Below are 16,054 nucleotides of genomic sequence, written 5' to 3' on the forward strand. Positions count from 1 at the left end.
AGTTCCAGGACAGCCAGAGTTGTTGCACAGAGAAACCCTGTCTGGGGGGTGGGTGGGTGGGGGCGTGGCTGATGAAGATGAACTTGTGTGCCGGCACGGCTTTTCCTGAAGAGGACCGGGGACTGGGTAGGTAAGAAAAGCCACCCCAGTCTCTGGGGTGGAGCTCCTTGTTCTTGCTATTTATCCCCTCTCCTTGGTGTTCGGAAGTACTACCTTTGATGAGGTGTGACGGCACACACCTTTAACCAGCCTTCAAGAGGCTGGCTGGAACTATGACATCAGACCCTGCCTCAAAAAATGGATTTGTTTTAAACAGTGCTGGGGGTGAGGAAGGTGAGCAGTGTGAACATTTTTATCTTGGAAGACGGGGAATAGAGGAACAAGCTGGAGGCTGCTGCCTCTACAGTCCCTGAGTAAGTACTTCTGTAAGGACATAAGACCAGCCCGCTAGTGGTGACCCACACCTTTAATCCCAGCACTCAGGAGGCAGAGGCAGGCGGATCTCCAAGTTTGAGGCCAGCCTGGGCTACAGAGCAAGTTCCAGGACAGCCAGGGCTATACAGAGAAGCCCTGTCTCCTGTCTGGAAAAACCAAAAAAGGCACAAGACCAGTGGAAGAGTGTTTGCCTAGCATGTGCAGAGCCCTGGGTTTGACCCAGTCACCACCAAAAAGAAAAATGAGACCAAAATAATGTGGTTTTTATGGGGTTTTTTTTTTTTTTTTTCTGTATTAAAAATAATGTAGTGGGTGCTGGGGTTGAAATGGGAGGTTACAATGCAGACATCTCCTCTTGAAGGTGACGTGGCCATTACCTCTGACTTCTTTCTATCTGGGGAAGGTAAGAAAATAGAGAAAAGGAGAGATTATAATCACATCTACATTCTTTTCCCTGCTTTACCCTCTACAAACCATTTCCTCAACTTTGCTGGTTTGGTCTGGTCTGTGTGTGTGCGTGTGCTCAAGAGAGTGCACATGTTTGTGTGTGTGTGTGTGTGTGTATGTGTGTGTGTGTGTCAGGAGTCAAGGTGTCTCCTTGACCACTCTGCTCACTGAAACGGTCTCACTGAACCCGAGGACACATGCGTGACTTATGGAGGTGCCTGGGGATCTGAACTTTCCTCTGGTTGCTCAGCAAGCATTTTATCCACTGGACCATCTCCCCAGCTCTGCTTTCTCTCTCTCTGTTTCTTCATTTATTTTGTTTAGTTTTTTTAAAAAAAAAAAAACAAAAACAAAAAAACAAGGTCTTGTATAGCCCAGGCTGGCCTTGATTTTTTTTTTTTTATTTTTTTATTTTTTTATTTTTTTATTTTTTTTTTTTTTTGGTTTTTCGAGACAGGGTTTCTCTGTGTAGCTTTGCGCCTTTCCTGGGACTCACTTGGTAGTCCAGGCTGGCCTCGAACTCACAGAGATCCGCCTGGCTCTGCCTCCCGAGTGCTGGGATTAAAGGCGTGCGCCACCACCGCCCGGCTGATTTTTTTTTTTTTAAAGATTTGTTTTGAGCTGGTCAGGTATGGTAACATACACCTTTAATCTTAGCACTTGAGGCTTGAGGCCAGCCTAGTCTATATTGTAAGTTCCAGCCCAGCTAAGGCTATATAGACCCTGTCTTAAAAAAAGAAAAGGTTTTTGTGGGAATGAGGGCATGTTTCTACAGTGGCACATGTGTGGACTCGGGGGTCAGCTTTTTGAGAGTGTTTCTCCTTCCTTCTTGTTGTTTCAGACAGCATCCCATTTCTGTTTCAGGCCAATTCTGTCTCCTACCTCCTATTACCATATGAGTGCTGGGGTTGCAGATGTGTACCTCCACATCTGGATTTTCATATGGGTTCTGGGGATGGAACTCGGGTCATTAGGCATGCGCAGTAAGCACTTACCGAGTGACCTCCCTCGAGGGACGGGAACATATTTTTATTTTGTTTTTTTTTTGGGGGGAGGGGGTTGTTTATTTTGAACTTTTTAAGTGTGTGTGTGTGTGTGTACCTGAGAGTACAGGTGCCCACAGAGTCCAGGGTGTTGAATGCCCCTCAAGCAAGGTGGTTGTGAGTGCCTGATAGGTGTGTTGGAAATTGAACTGGTGTCCTTTGGAAAAACACCGAGCTGTATTTCCAGTCTGCTGACCGGGGACTTCTCTCTTCCCCCTACCTACCAACCCGATTATAAGTGGGCACCCCATGCACAAGGACTTCAGAACACTAGGCAAGCACCCTACTAACCGAGCTGCATAAACCTCCCGCCCCCAAGTGCTTTATTTTTCTATTAAAAATAGAATTGGACTCACCAGGAGGAAAACAAATAGAAACCAGCAAATCACCAAGTGGGCCCTGTGCTGACCGCCTCCCCCTGCCAATCAGGCCTAGCAACTGACCCGAGTCAGTCTGAACCTTTAGTAACTTGTTTACTGTTTGTTTAAGTCAGGGTCTCACTATGTAGCTCTGGCTGGCCTCGAACTCACAGAGAGCTGGCTGCTTCTGCCTCCCGAGTGCGGGGATTAAAGGTGGCACCATCACACCCAGCTTCTTTGTGAAATTTTAAGTTGCTGGGTAGAGTCTCAAAAGGACAGTCCTTTGGGAACATGGGTACTGGTGGAAAAGCTCCAGTTTTGTGCCTCTGTCACTATTTTCTTTCTTCAGTGATGGGATTGAACCTATCACCTTTGCATGTACTGGGCAAGACCACTGAACTACCCAGCCCTACTAGCTTGTAAACCTGTTTCTTCATCTGTAAACAGGCTATGACCCTATAAGCTGAGGACAGATCCAAGTGCCATATCTGGAGTGAGACCTCAGACACTAGCTGTTACTGTTACAATAAGTCAAAACTGTTAATCAGAGCTGGAGAGATGGCTCAGTGGTTAAGAGCACCGGCTGCTCTTCCGGAGGACGTGGGTTCAGCTCACAACCATCTGTAACAACAGTTCCAAGGACTCATCCCTTCTCTGATTTCCATGGGAACCAGGAATGTATGGTACACAGACATCGGTCCAGGAAAAACACCCTTGCACAATGATTTTTTAAAACTTAGCCAGGCGGTGGTGGTGGTGCAGGCCTTTAATCCCACCCAGCACTTGGGAGGCAGAGGCAGGCAGACCTCTGAGTTCGAGGCCAGCCTGGGCTACAGAGTAACAGCCAGGGCTACACAGAGAAAACCTGTCTTGAAGGAAAAAAAAACAAACAAACCAAAAAAAAAAAAAACCCTCATGTTAATCATTAATTGGTTGATATGTCCCATGTCCATTGTCTATAAATTGAGTCTTTACAGCCAAGCATGTTGGGAAAATTGTGGTCAATTGGAGGTCAGCCAGAACTACCTGCTAAGACTCTCAAAAAGAAAAAAGGTAAAAAGCAGTCTTTTGGGGGGGGCACGGGGGGGGGGGGGGGGGGGCGTTCGAGACAGTTTCTCTGTGTAGTCTTGGCTGTCCTGGAACTCACCGTATAGACCAGGCTGGTCTCAGACTCACAGAGATCCATCTGTCTCTGCCTCCCAAGTGCTAGGATTAAAGGTGTGTGTCACCACCGCCCAGCAAGATAAAAGAAGTCTTTATTTGGGCTGGAGAGATGGCTCAAAGGTTAAGAGCACTAGCTGTTGTTCCAGAGGTCCTGAGTTCAATTCCCAGCAACCACATGGTGGCTCACAATCACATCTGTAATGAGATCTGGTGCCCTCTTCTGGCATCCATGCATACATGCAGACAGAACACTACATAATAAAAAAATAAATCTTAAAAAAAAAAGTCTTTATTTGGCTGCTGACCAGTAAGACACAGCTAAATGACCAGTATTTGGTCAAGAAGTGACAAGACACGATGCTACACATGTTATCCCAGCACTATAGAAGTGAAGTCATCCTTGGCTACACCACAAGTTCAAGGCCATCCTGGGCTATAAGAGACTGTCTTGGGCTGGTGAGATCACTCCAAGCCTAACAACCTGATTTTGATCCTGGAACTCACATGGTGGGATGAGAGAACTAGCTACCACAAGTTGTCCTGTGACCTCCACTCACACAGACAGACATGCACACAAATGTTAAAAAAAAAAAAAAAAAAAAAAAGGCACAATGGCACACACCTTTAATTCCAGCAGAGGCAGAAGGATTTGTTTGAGTTCAAGGCCAGTGAGTTTTAGGACAGTCAGGGTTACATAGAAAGACCCTGTCTCAAACAAACAAACCAAGAAACTGTTTTTCTGGGCATGGTGTCACACACCTTTAATCCCTACACTTGGAAGGCAGAGGCAGGTGGATCTCTGTGAGTTAGCTGAGCCTCCCACTAGAGTGAAGTTTAAGGTGTTGAGAGAATCACCTCAGTCCAGGAGTCACAGGCCAGCCTAGACAAGATAGTGGAGACCTGGTCTCAAAAAAAAAGAGGCAGTGGTTGGGGGAAAAGCAAGGTGGAGATGGCAGTGTGATTCAGTGGTAGAAGACTGCCTACCACCTACCATGTGTGAGGTAGGGACTCAGGCCCCAGTGACATGTGCAAACACACCCTAAACGCACCAAACAAAACACAAAATGGGCCAAGAATAACCAGCGCAAGTTATGACTCAGTAACTGAACAGGTAAGTCAGCAACAGCTGCTGTAAGTACACCGGCTGTGTTAGCAACAGGATTTGGGACATCGGGACTTTTCTGATTCATCAAGGAAGGTCCTGGCTCATCAGCCAAACAACTTACTGGTTGCATCTCTGTGAACACTGAAGAAAGGCTATTCCAGATATCCTCTAGGCCGATCTTGACACGTTTCCAAAAGGCAAGAGCTGGGCTAGGGCTCGGGCTAGTGAGTGGGAGGATGGGTCTGCGTCTCAGATGGACAGGGACCTGTGGAGAGGTGCTGAGCAAGGTGGTATGAGAGATGCAGCCATTGTCAGGACAGAGATTCGAGTCCAGAGGGCACTCTTCCCGTAGCTTGTTGCAAGGACATTGCTGGTAGGTACAAGGCCGGTGCTCTGTGCGGAGTTCACTCAGTGCCCCAACTCGAAGACGCCCAGAAAGGCCATGCAGCTTTCCAGCGCGGCTCCGGCTCATGGTACCCGACTTACAGTGGCAGTGCCATGGACCCCAAGGCAGCAGCATCACCCGCAGATCCTCAGGAGATGGCATGGCTGTGGGTGAGGGTGATGGCCACGAGGATGGGGTGGACCCAGGTGTCGACCACTGGTGCCCGGTGGTCTCGGGAGTCAGGTCCATAGTAGTCATGTCCACAGTAGGCTTTGAAGTGAGGGGTGGCAGTTCGGTGGTCATCCTAATCTCTGGATCCTGGCTATTGGCTAAAACTCTCCCGGTGGTGCTAGAACTTCCCGCAGTATTGTGGGTCGAAAACAGAGTCACAGGGAGGGTGGTTTTTCTGGCATCAATCACGACTCCCTCTTCCAAGGAGCCATCCTCCTCATACTCAATGGGGTCGACCATTGACGACCGGCTAGTGCCTGTCACAGTGGACAGGAGCTCGGCGGCTGCCGGGGCGGCCAGACGGTCAGCAACGGCCAGGGCATCATTATCATCCTCCAGAGTTACCTTCGCCTTCTGGGGTACACTGTTCTGGGAGGTGATGCTTGTGCTCCGGCGGCTGCGGGCTGGGCCCCCAAAGCGGAAGCTGACACTCTGCACCCCAGTCGTCGGGGTGGCGGTCGGGTTTGACGTCGGGTCTTGGGCCCCCGCCGCCCGGGGCCCCAGACTAAGCAGCAGGGCCCAGAGCAGCATGCAGGCGGCGGGGACCATGGGGGCTGGGAGGCTTGGGGTCGAGAGGTAGGCCCAGGCTCCTACCTTCTCTCCCTCCCTTCCGCTCTCCACCAACCTGCCAGGGTCTAGAGGTCGTTTTGAACCGACCGGGGAGGGTGCTCCAAGGCGCGTGCCACCACGCCCTTCCCCCTCAGCGCTCTTCCCGAGCCAGGCCAGCAGCCCCAGGGGCTGAGCTAAAAATCCCGAGGAACCCTGGCAAGCAAGAATTCTGTGCCAGAACCGAAAGGTGGATTATGATGTAAGGACTTGGTGGGGAAACTCGTTCGACTTAAATCTCTCATCACGGTTTATTAAAGGCCACAGGTCTGAATTTACTAACAAGGGTGAAAACAGCAGTCCTTCCCAGGATCACAGGCAGCAGACTAAGAAGGGGTTGGCTCTTCAAGATTTTGCAAGCTGGCTCCTGGGATCCAGCAGACAGGCCGGCTGTGGTTGTTCGTTAAGCCTTAACCTTCCCTCCACCCTCCCCTCAAAAGACCGCTAAGATGACCAAGATGGGAAGGATCCCAGAGGTTTTGATTACAGAGAAGAAAAACTGAGACCCACACGTTTTATAGGTGAAGCAGAATTAAAAACCCAGAGCTCTGCACTTCCGTGGCCACACCACATCTTCCTTCCTGACAGCCAAAATGCAAAGCCACCCCACGTATGGGGTTCCCACCCTCAAAACCCAGCTTGAAGGCAGTGTCCAGAAGAGGGTATCCACCGGGGAAGCGAGGATCCAGTGGAACAGGGGTGGGGGCCTGGTTCAGGATGAGATGGTTTACAGAACAGCTCCAGTGTGCAGAGCGATCACCATCTTGGCCTGATTCTACGGCCCTTTGTCCAGTTCCAGTTAAGTGCCTCTTGAGCCGTGGAGATCCTGGTCCAGCCTACAGGGAGGTGGGGGGAAGTAGTTCAGGGTTCAGGACTTGGGGGTTCTTACTCCTCTATTATGGGGAAAGAAGTAGGTGAATTGGAGGAGCTAGAAATTGCGGGGACCGAGTCCCTTCCCATCTCCTGCTCACTAACACCCCCCCCCCCCCCCACACACACACTGGATAGTTTCTCTTGGCTCCTGGCTTACCTCTTCGTAATTTGTAAGGCTACACCGAACCTCCTGCGTCTTCCTTGCTGGGATTGTTGGATGCCCCCCTCAGTGTCTCTTGCATAATATTTTTCATTGTTCTTTAAATTTTGTTTACATTTATTTACAAATGTGTGCCATGGATTTACTCTACCATGTAGGTTTGGGGGTCAAAGTCAAGCCTTGTCAGCGAGTACCTTTACCCACTGAGTCATCTCACTGGCCCCCGTTGTTTGTTCCCGACAAATATAATAGTATCCTTAATTTTTTCTCTATGCAGTTTTCCCACTGAAAGAGCCCAAAGCAGGGCCTGTGTGTCTTAGTTCTTTGTATCTCCCCAGAGAAGCAGGACTGGCTTTAGACATCCCATTCCCAAACCAGCATCCTTAAGGGCAGGACTCACTGTCTCACAACTTCAGGGATGTGGACTTGGTCTAAGGAGATGAGTTGGGCCAGCTCCCCAAGGCTGTCCAGAAATCGGATCTTTCGTGTGAACTTGGAACTGAAGAGAGAGAATAAACCAATTATGTTTTGTATTGGGAGAGTGATCCTGGAGGATGCCACAGAGGGGGATGTAGCGAGCAGAGAGCAGGGTACCACCTCCTTAATGTCTCGATAGACAACAGAGAAAGCGGTGGCTTTGTGTCCTGAGCTAGTACCTGATAAAGGGGCCGAACCAGTGCCAGGAACGCCTTCACGTACCACGTGGCGTGGACAACCACCAGGGCTCGAAGTTTTTTCCGAAGCCTGAGGAAGAATCCAATACGGTCATAGATGTTCCCTGTTCCACTTTTGTCCGTGAAGGACAGGTGGGTTGTCTTCTACAGGCTCCTGGTGTCTCTCTCCCCCAAAGTCCTCTGGCAGTTATGCCTAATCCCCATGCCCTGAGCTTGTCCCGATTTACTCAGCCATCTATACTCCATGTTTAGAGGAATGTTCCTTTGTATACCTCCATCTCTGCAACTCATTTCTCTGCAGCCCACATAAATCCCTTTGGCAAACGTCTCCATCCTTTTCCACTATGCAGTCCAGGGAACACTAAAACTCCAAGTGGAAGTCAGGTGTAGCGGTGCATGTGATCTCAGCACTCTGCTGAGACCCCAGCAGAGGCAAGAGGGTCAGGAATTCAAGGTCAACTAGGGCTACCTTGAGAGTCTGAAGCCAACCTAGGCTCCACGGGCCCCTATACAAAATAAACCCCTGGGGCTGGAGAGATGGCTCCACAGCTAAAAGCACTGACTGTTCACCCAGAGGACCCAGGTTCAATTCCCGGCACCCACATGGCCGCTCACAACTGTCTGTAACTCCAGTTCCAGGGATCCTACACCTTCATACAGATATATATACACACACACACACACACACACACACACACACACACACACACACACACACAAAACTCCAGTGCACATTAAATAATAAATAAATCTTTAAAAAAATAATAAACCCCTTCCCTAAACAAGAAACAACAAAGCTCTTAAGTAGGAAAAAGATCAGCAGAGGAGGAAAAAGTGGAAAAGATGCAAGAAGAAAGAAAATTCAGGAAGAGCGAGATGGCCAAGCCAGGCATGGTGATAGCACCTGGAATCTAAGCACTGGGGAGGTCGAGAGGCAGCAAGACCAGAAGTTCACAGTTATGTTTGGTTACATAGATAGTTCAAGGCCAGCCTGGATTAAATGAGACCCTGTCTCCAATTGAAAAAAAAAAAAAATAAGCCAGGCGGTGGTGGCGCACACCTTTAATCCCAAAGAAGTCAGAGGCAGGTGGATCTCTGTGAGTTTGAAGCCAAGCCTAGTCTACAGAGCGAGTTTCAGGACAACCAGGACTGTTATACAGAGAAAGCCTGTCTTGAAAAACCAAAAACAAAAATAAATAATGAAATAAATAAACGAGGAGGAAACAAAGGAGAAAAAGGAACGCAATGTGGGGGGCGTTCATACATCAGGGACGAAGGAAGAGGGAGAGAAAGCAGTGGAGGTGTGGAAAGGAAGTGGTAAGACTCGGGGAGGGGGGAAGTGACTCTGTCACCAGCCACACGCCGGGGGATTCACAAGGAACCTGAGCAGGAAAGCTAAGGGACCTGTCCAAAGTGTAGCGACTAAGTCCTAAGGGCCAGACGTCCCTGACTCTGCAGGATACAGCAGGAGACAGGTCTAAAGAGAGGCAGCAGGAAGAAGGGAGTCAGGCAGGCATGGTGACTCAGGCCGGTGACTCCTCAAGAGGCTGGGTGGGGCAAGGGGACCTTGAATTTGAGGACAACAGGCACCACACAGCAAGCCATTCTCAGAAAAGGAAAAAGGGAACAACAAAGGGTCAAACGGGAACAAGAGGAAAAGTGGGAAGACACAGTCAAGAGCTGCGTCCCCCCTCCTGCCCGGGTCTCACCTCCTATCCAAGGTGCGGTAACACTGGCGTATCCAGCTCAGAGGCGGCACTTGGGCCCTGCTTGTGCCTCCACTCAAGTGAACGAGCAGATAATTTTCAGCTACCAGCAGCTCCAAAGTTCCCACCATGTACCTGGGGAACAACATTTTAGGGAAGGTATGTGCTGTGTGTTTTTATAGAGCTTCTCCAGGCAGCTATTGATTTTGGACAGGGGTCTTTCTCACTCCCTTCCCTTGGCCCCCTTCACAAGCCTGTTCAGGTTTCCGTCTCACCTGAATAAGTGTTCCATGACATAGGTGTAGTTGGGAATGCTGCTTCGGGGTAGATAGCAGGAAGCAAAGAGGATGACAGCATTGAGGCCATCACCATGGTAACCTGGGGACCAATACGAGGAAAACTCACTCAATCTGTAAATAGACAGTACTTCTGTTTAAGATGAGGGACACTGAGGGTCTTTGGAAGTCACAGGAGGGATGCTAAACCTAACAACTGAATCTCCAGCTAAGGCACGTGAGTCAAGAGGTTTTTCTGTGGGTGTGTGGTTCTTTATTTTGTGTATGAGTGTGCTGCCTGCACGTACGTGTGTGCACCGTGGGGAAGAGAGGAGCTTGTGAGATCACCTGGAACTGGAGTTACCCACAGTTGTGAGCTGTCATGTGATTGCTGGGAAGCAAGCCCAGGGGCTTTGCAAGCGCAGCAAGAGCTCTTCCCTGCTGAGCCAGGAAAACTGTTGCCGTAGCTGCTGTTTTCATTGATTATTATTGTGTATGTGCGTGTATGGGTCCGTGTGGGGGTCAGAGGACAACTTTTACGGGGCTAGTTCTCTCCTTGCACCTCTCCACGGCTCCGGGGATGAGACTCAGGTTGCCAGGTGCACACAGCAAGCACCTTTACTCCCTGGCCCAGCATAGCTTGCGTCCTTGTCTTGCCTTTGCCCTTACCTCCATGTGACAGCACTCTCTTATAGGGCTCGATGATGGTCATGTCCACCTCGCTGCTCTCGCTGTCCTGTTCGGAACACCCTCCAGCGATGACCGTCTTCTCCAGCCACGTCCCACACACAACCCCGGCCCAGCCTTTCAGCTGCCTCGCTGGCCCCCAGGCCTTCTGCTCGAGGCAAATCATCTAAAACGCAGGTGGGGGAGTGCACAAGGCAGATTTCTTGTAATTCTCCTGGATTGCTAGAGTTTACTCCTCAGTGTTTGTTTGTTTGTTGAGTTTCTGAGAGAAGGTCTTCACCGTGTGGCTCAGGCTAGTCTCCAACTCATGATCCTTATACCTCAGCTTCCTGAGTGCTAGGACTTTTTATTATTATTTATTTGTTTATTTATTTTTTTTTTTGGACAGTGTTTCTCTATGTAGCTTTGGAGCCTTTCCTGGAACTCACTCTGTAGACCAGGCTGGTCTTGAACTCACAGAGATCCGCCTGCCTCTGCCTCCCGAGTGCTGGGATCAAAGGCGTGCGCCACCACTGCCCAGCTATTTATTTGTTTTTGAGACAGGGTTTCTCTGTGTAGCCCTGGTTGTCCTAGAATTTGCTCTGTAGATCAGGCTGGCCTCAAACTCACAGAGATCCACCTGCCTCTGCCTCCTGAGTGATGGATTTAAGGGTGTGCGCCACCACCGCCCAGTCTGAGTGCTACGATTACAGGTGCCCACTACTACATCTTGCTGAATTTACTACTTAATCTCTCATGTTTCAATATTTTAATTGGCTTTCAGTTTATCCAACTAACTCAACTCTTTGTGTCTTTCTTCTAGCCCTCCTTAGCTTTCCCTGTACCCTTAGGATGCTGTTCCTCTCTCTCCCTCTCTCTCTTCTCAGTCTCAAGCTGCCTGGACTGGTCCTCAACTCACTATGTAACCAACGATAACCTTAAACTGTCTCTCCCTTCCAACCCCCGGGGATCACAGATGTGCACAACCATGTATGGTTTCTACCAGGGATCAAACCCAGCACTCTGTGCATGATAGGCAAGAACTAAACTACATTCCCATACCTCTTTCTTTCTTTTTTTTTTTTTTAAGTCTCAATATGTATTCCATGTAGGTATCGAACTACAATCAATCCTTCCACCCCAGCCTCCCCAGTAGCTGGGATTACAAGTGTGCTTTTCTTTCTTTCTTCCTTCCTTCTTTCTTTCCTTCCTTCCTTCCTTCCTTCCTTCCTTCCTTCCTTCCTTCCTTCCTTCCTTCCTTCCTTCCTTTCTTTCTTTCTTTCTTTCTTTCTTCTCTTTTTGAGACAGGTTTTACTCTGTAGCTCTGGCTGCCTCTGTTTGTTGCCCAGGCTGGCCTCAAACTCACTATGTATTAAGGGCTATAGTTTTCTTGGTTAATCATTTTTGTTTGTTTATTTCTTGTTGTTGTTATTGTTGGTTTGTGTGTGTGTGTGTGTGTGTGTGTGTGTGTGTGTGTGTGTGTGTGTTGGTTTTTTTGGAGACAGGATGTTTCTATTTATCCTTGACTGTCCTGAAACTCAATATGTAGATCAGGCTGGCCTTGAACTCACAGCGATCTGCCTATGTCTGCCTCCTGAGTGTTGGGATTAAAAAATTGTGTCAAAAGGGCTGGAGAGATGGCTCAGAGGTTAAGAGCACTGGCCACTCTTCCCAAGATTCTGAGTTCAATTCCCAGCAACCACATGGTGGCTCACAACCATCTGTAATTTGATCTGGTGCCCTCTTCTGGTGTGTAGGCAAAATACTGTATACATAATAAATAAATCTTTAAAAAAAAAAAAAAAGAATTGTGTGAACAGCTGTGCAGTGGTGGCAGCTCACACCTTTAATCCCAGCACTGGGAGGCAGAGGCAGGTAGAATTGTTCAAGATCAGCCTGGTCTACAGAGCAAGTTCCAGGACAGCCAGGGCTACACAGAGAAAACCTGTCTTAGAAAAAAAAAAAAGAAAAAGAAAAAAAGAAATATGTGATAGCAACCACATCCAGCTCTGGCTTTTTAAAACATGGGTTGTGGGGATCTAACTCAGGTCCTCATGCTTGTGGGGCAAGGAGGAGGTATCAGCCCAAGTTGTTTTCAGTCTATAGCCATTAATGTGACCAGACATCCCATGATGAATACTTTCTATTATTCCTCATTGTCTAGTCTACAGAAGTCTACACCCCTTAGCACAGCGGCCACCAGGACCCCAACTCTGCCAGCCTAACCCAACACTAATTTTTCATACTCTTCCTCTGCCTCCCAGGCCTTCATGTCTAGTCAGGCTTTGTGCTTTGATTCCCCAGTGTGCCATGCCTGACCTGCTCCATCTACCTAGAACACCCTTCTCTAACCCTGATGGACATGACCCTTAGAGTTCACACCCTGATTCAGAGTCTCCTCAAAATCCCTAACATCCACACAGAGAGAGCCCGACCCTCAGCTGCAATTATTTATAGCAGTTATTTCTACTAAACACTATTTCCTGAGAGCAGAGTACCCGTGTTTCTATTTGTTTATTTATTTAGTTCATGTAGGAGACAAGCTTCCTTTTGTAGCCTAGACTGTCCCGACTCCTGCCAATCTTCCCACCTTAGGCTTCGAGCTGGCCCACCGGAGTGCAGCCTCCCCACCCCAGCTCTTTGCCCTCATAACCTCACGCCTGTCAGGTGGCATCTGGTGGCTGTAGTCCCAGCACTTGAGAGGTCAAGACAAGAAGGATCTTGAGTTTGAGACCAGCCTGGGTTACAAAAGAGACCCTGTCCCAAACACAACACCATTAAGAATTCAGTCCTAGTTCAGGAAAGCATGGAACAGGCTTTCTTTTTTTTTGGACAGGCTTTCTCTGTGTAACACCTCTGGCTGCCATGAAACATGCTTTGCAGGCCAGGCTGGCCTCGAACTCACTGAGATTCACCTGCCTCTGCCTCCCGAGTGCTGGATTTAAGGGTGTGCGCCACCACTGCCTGACTTTTTTTTTTTTTAACCTCAATATTTTTCTCTTTTGTTTGTCTGTTTGCTTTTTTATTGATTTTTGAGACAAGGTCTCACTATGTATCCCAGACTGGCCTTGAACTCTCAGAGATTGGCCTGCCTCTGCCTCCCAGTGCTGAGATTAAAGGCGTGCGCCACATGTCAAGCTTCGGTCTTTTTCTCAGTCTCCCCTCCCAGCCCCGGGCTGGTCTCCCAGTCCCTCTAAAGCTGTTCCTTTCCCTTTCTGAGGAAATCAATGCCCTCTGCTCTCTCCTCTCAGTTACTATATCATCTGCTCTTCAATTTTTCATGTATTACTTTATGTGTATGGGTGTTTTATCTGCATGTATGTATGCGTACCACATGCATGCCTGGTGCCTTTGAAGGTCAGAAGAGGACATCAGATTCCCTGGGACTGGAGTTACAGACAGCTGTCATGTGGATGCTGGGAATCGAACTCAGGTCCTCTGGAAGAGCAACCAGTGCTCTTAACCACTGAGCCAACACTTTCGCCTCCCCTGATTACCCTAACACCCCATTCCATCCGTCCACCCGAGCTTGCGTTTTCTATCAGCCTCTGTTTTATGAGCCTCATCCTCGGGTTTGCTCCCACCTTCCCATTCAAACTCATGTCCACTGTCCAGCTGCTCAGAGTCTGAAGGTGTCTCCAGTTCATCCACCTCCAGGTCCAAGCTGCCACCGGAAGAGGAAGAGTCCGAGTGGGCGGGAGAAGCTCCGGTGTCCCCTGCTCCCTCAGTCAGATTCAGCTGCAGTTCTGGGGCAGAGAGACGCTTTCGCATAGGGCGCTGGCCACACAGGGCCAGGGTGCTGGGGGTACCTGTGGTTGGAAGATAGGAGGGGAAAATACCCAAATGGAAAAACCGTATGAGCTGATGGTGACTTGGCATCCCTTGTAGAAGGGAGCCAAATGCTTGTGATCCCAACACTACAAAGGAAGAGACAAGAGGATCAAAGTCAGCCTGGGCTACCAAAACAAACGAACAAGCCATGAAACCAGGCTTAGGGGCTCATATCTGCAATTTCAGCATTTGGGAGACAGAGGCAGGAGGATAGCCGCAAGCTTTGTCTGCTCGTTTGTTTCTTTCTATGAGTATGGGTACTTCTCATGCATGTTTGCCTGTATACTGCATGTGTCCCTGGTGCTCTCAGAGCCCGCAAGTGGGTGTCAGATCCCCTGGGACGAGAGTTAAGGATGGTTGTGAGTCACCATGTGGATTCTGGGAACCAAACAGAAGAGCAGCCAGTATTCTTAACTGCTGAGCCATCTCTCCAGCCCTGGTGACTGCAAGTTTGAGGCCAATTCAGACTACATATGAGTTCCAGGCCAGCCTGGGCTCTAGAGTCGAGACTGTCAGAAGATACCTCAGTCACGGGGCAGTGGTGGCGCAGGCCTTTAATCCCAGCACTCGTGAGGCAGAGACAGGTGGATCTCTGTGAGTTCCAGGCCAGCCAGGGTTACATAGGGAGACACTGTTTCAAACCAACCAACAAAAAAACCGCAGGCAACAACAGTAACAAAAACCACCTAAAATAAAAATTTAACGGAGATAATTCCTGTGACTTCTGAGACAGGGAAGTGACACAGGGCAAATGGAGATGGAGAGAGTGGACCGAGGGACAGAAGCTACAGTGAGGACTCCTGCCTGAAAGACATCCCCAGTAGACTCAGACTCAGGCTAGCTCCACTTTCCTCTCCCTACCTTCCTGTGAGTCTCTGTGAGGGTCTTCGGGATCTCCGGATGGGCTAGCCTCCTCAGGAAGCAATCTAGAGGGTAGGGATTAAACAGGTACTTAGACACAAGCCCCCAGCCAGGTAGCCCCGTTTTCTCCCTCCACCGTAACTGTTTCCTCTCTGGTCTCTTTCCCCTCCCCTGAAGACTGTGTTGTTTTTGTGTATATGTGTTTTGCCTATGTTTATCCATGCACCACATGTGTGCCCCGCTGCCCTTGGAGCCCAGAAGAAGGTGTCAGATCCCTTGAGACTGGAGTAAAGGATGGTTGTGGGCCACCATGTGGTTCTGAGACTCAAACCCGGGTCCTCTGGAAGAGCCACGGGCCGGGCAAACGGCTCTGAGCCTTACCTAGGGAACTCTTCATCTTGCCATTCTTCCCTCAGCACCAACTCTCCGAGTCTCAAGGCGGCTCCTGGCTCTGCAGCTCCTGCCTTCTCCCCAGCCCTGATGTCAGCCCCCACCCCCCAGAAGAAAAGATCATGAGACAATATAAACAGTGTCCTGAGGGACCCGGACAGTAGGTGGCAGACGCCAGTGTGAAGAACACGTCCCAGAGGGCACTCGTCTATGTCCACAGATAGTCTACCTTTTCTACTTGACTGCAACAGCTCGGCCGCTGCTGCACTTGGCAGAAGGGAAGGGCCATCAGGTAATCCCTTTGCCTCTATGTTAGTGGCTTCACCTGCAGTATTAGGCGCGGGAGGCAGCCCACACCATCACAGCTGGCTGGAGCCCAGACGGACCTGCCCAGTTAACCGCGAGCAAGGCGGTAGCAGATGACACTTAGTCGGCCCTGCCTTTCCTCCACTGTGCTGGGAAAACATGGCACAGGGAAGAGGGAGAAAGGAGAGGTTCACTGGGAAGCAGAACCGGGCTATACATTTGGTTCTGGGCCAGGTTTCCTAATGGCTATTCTAAGAGAGGGTGGGGGTTAGATTAAGGAGAGAGAGAGAGAGAGAGAGAGAGAGAGAGAGAGAGAGAGAGAGAGAGAGAGAGAGAGAGAGAGAGGTCTATCTGATAGAAGATAGGAACTTTAAACTGTGGAATTGGTTCCATACTGTATTAATTTCCTGCCCCAAACCACCCTGTCCCTTCTCTGCAAATTCCTTCTCTTCATGCTCTTCTTTGAGGAACCCGGGAAGGCTGGGTGGTAGGAAACGCCCTCTCTCTGTCTCCAGTCGGGCCCAGCCCTTACTTACC

At 49.5% G+C, this 16,054-nt stretch overlaps 2 protein-coding genes across 2 annotated transcripts; both read right to left on the reverse strand.

The window, feature by feature from the left end:
- Window positions 1-4,124: 4,124 nt before the first annotated feature.
- On the reverse strand, window positions 4,125-5,718 carry CUNH1orf56 (chromosome unknown C1orf56 homolog). Its single transcript, XM_052732044.1, has one exon. It carries the CDS (start codon window positions 5,716-5,718, stop codon window positions 4,429-4,431), a length of 1,290 nt encoding a protein of 429 aa, XP_052588004.1. The 3' UTR covers window positions 4,125-4,428.
- Window positions 5,719-6,012: 294 nt separating this feature from the next.
- Bnipl (BCL2 interacting protein like) lies at window positions 6,013-15,567 on the reverse strand. The gene is given in 10 exon segments (XM_052730186.1): window positions 6,013-6,611; window positions 7,209-7,317; window positions 7,476-7,552; window positions 9,192-9,323; window positions 9,464-9,566; window positions 10,133-10,181; window positions 10,183-10,316; window positions 13,714-13,938; window positions 14,822-14,886; window positions 15,203-15,567. Coding segments are annotated over 8 exon segments (828 nt in total). The 5' UTR covers window positions 13,901-13,938; window positions 14,822-14,886; window positions 15,203-15,567; the 3' UTR covers window positions 6,013-6,574.
- Between the last annotated feature and the right edge of the window lie 487 nt (window positions 15,568-16,054).

The sequence above is a fragment of the Peromyscus californicus genome, unplaced genomic scaffold, assembly GCF_007827085.1.
Source record: "Peromyscus californicus insignis strain IS unplaced genomic scaffold, ASM782708v3 Scaffold_9__1_contigs__length_137607984, whole genome shotgun sequence".
Lineage (NCBI taxonomy): Eukaryota > Metazoa > Chordata > Mammalia > Rodentia > Cricetidae > Peromyscus > Peromyscus californicus.

Excerpts from the sequence above, each read along its gene's own strand:
- CUNH1orf56 (XM_052732044.1), bottom strand. The coding sequence starts at position 5,718 with ATGGTCCCCGCCGCCTGCATGCTGCTCTGGGCCCTGCTGCTTAGTCTG.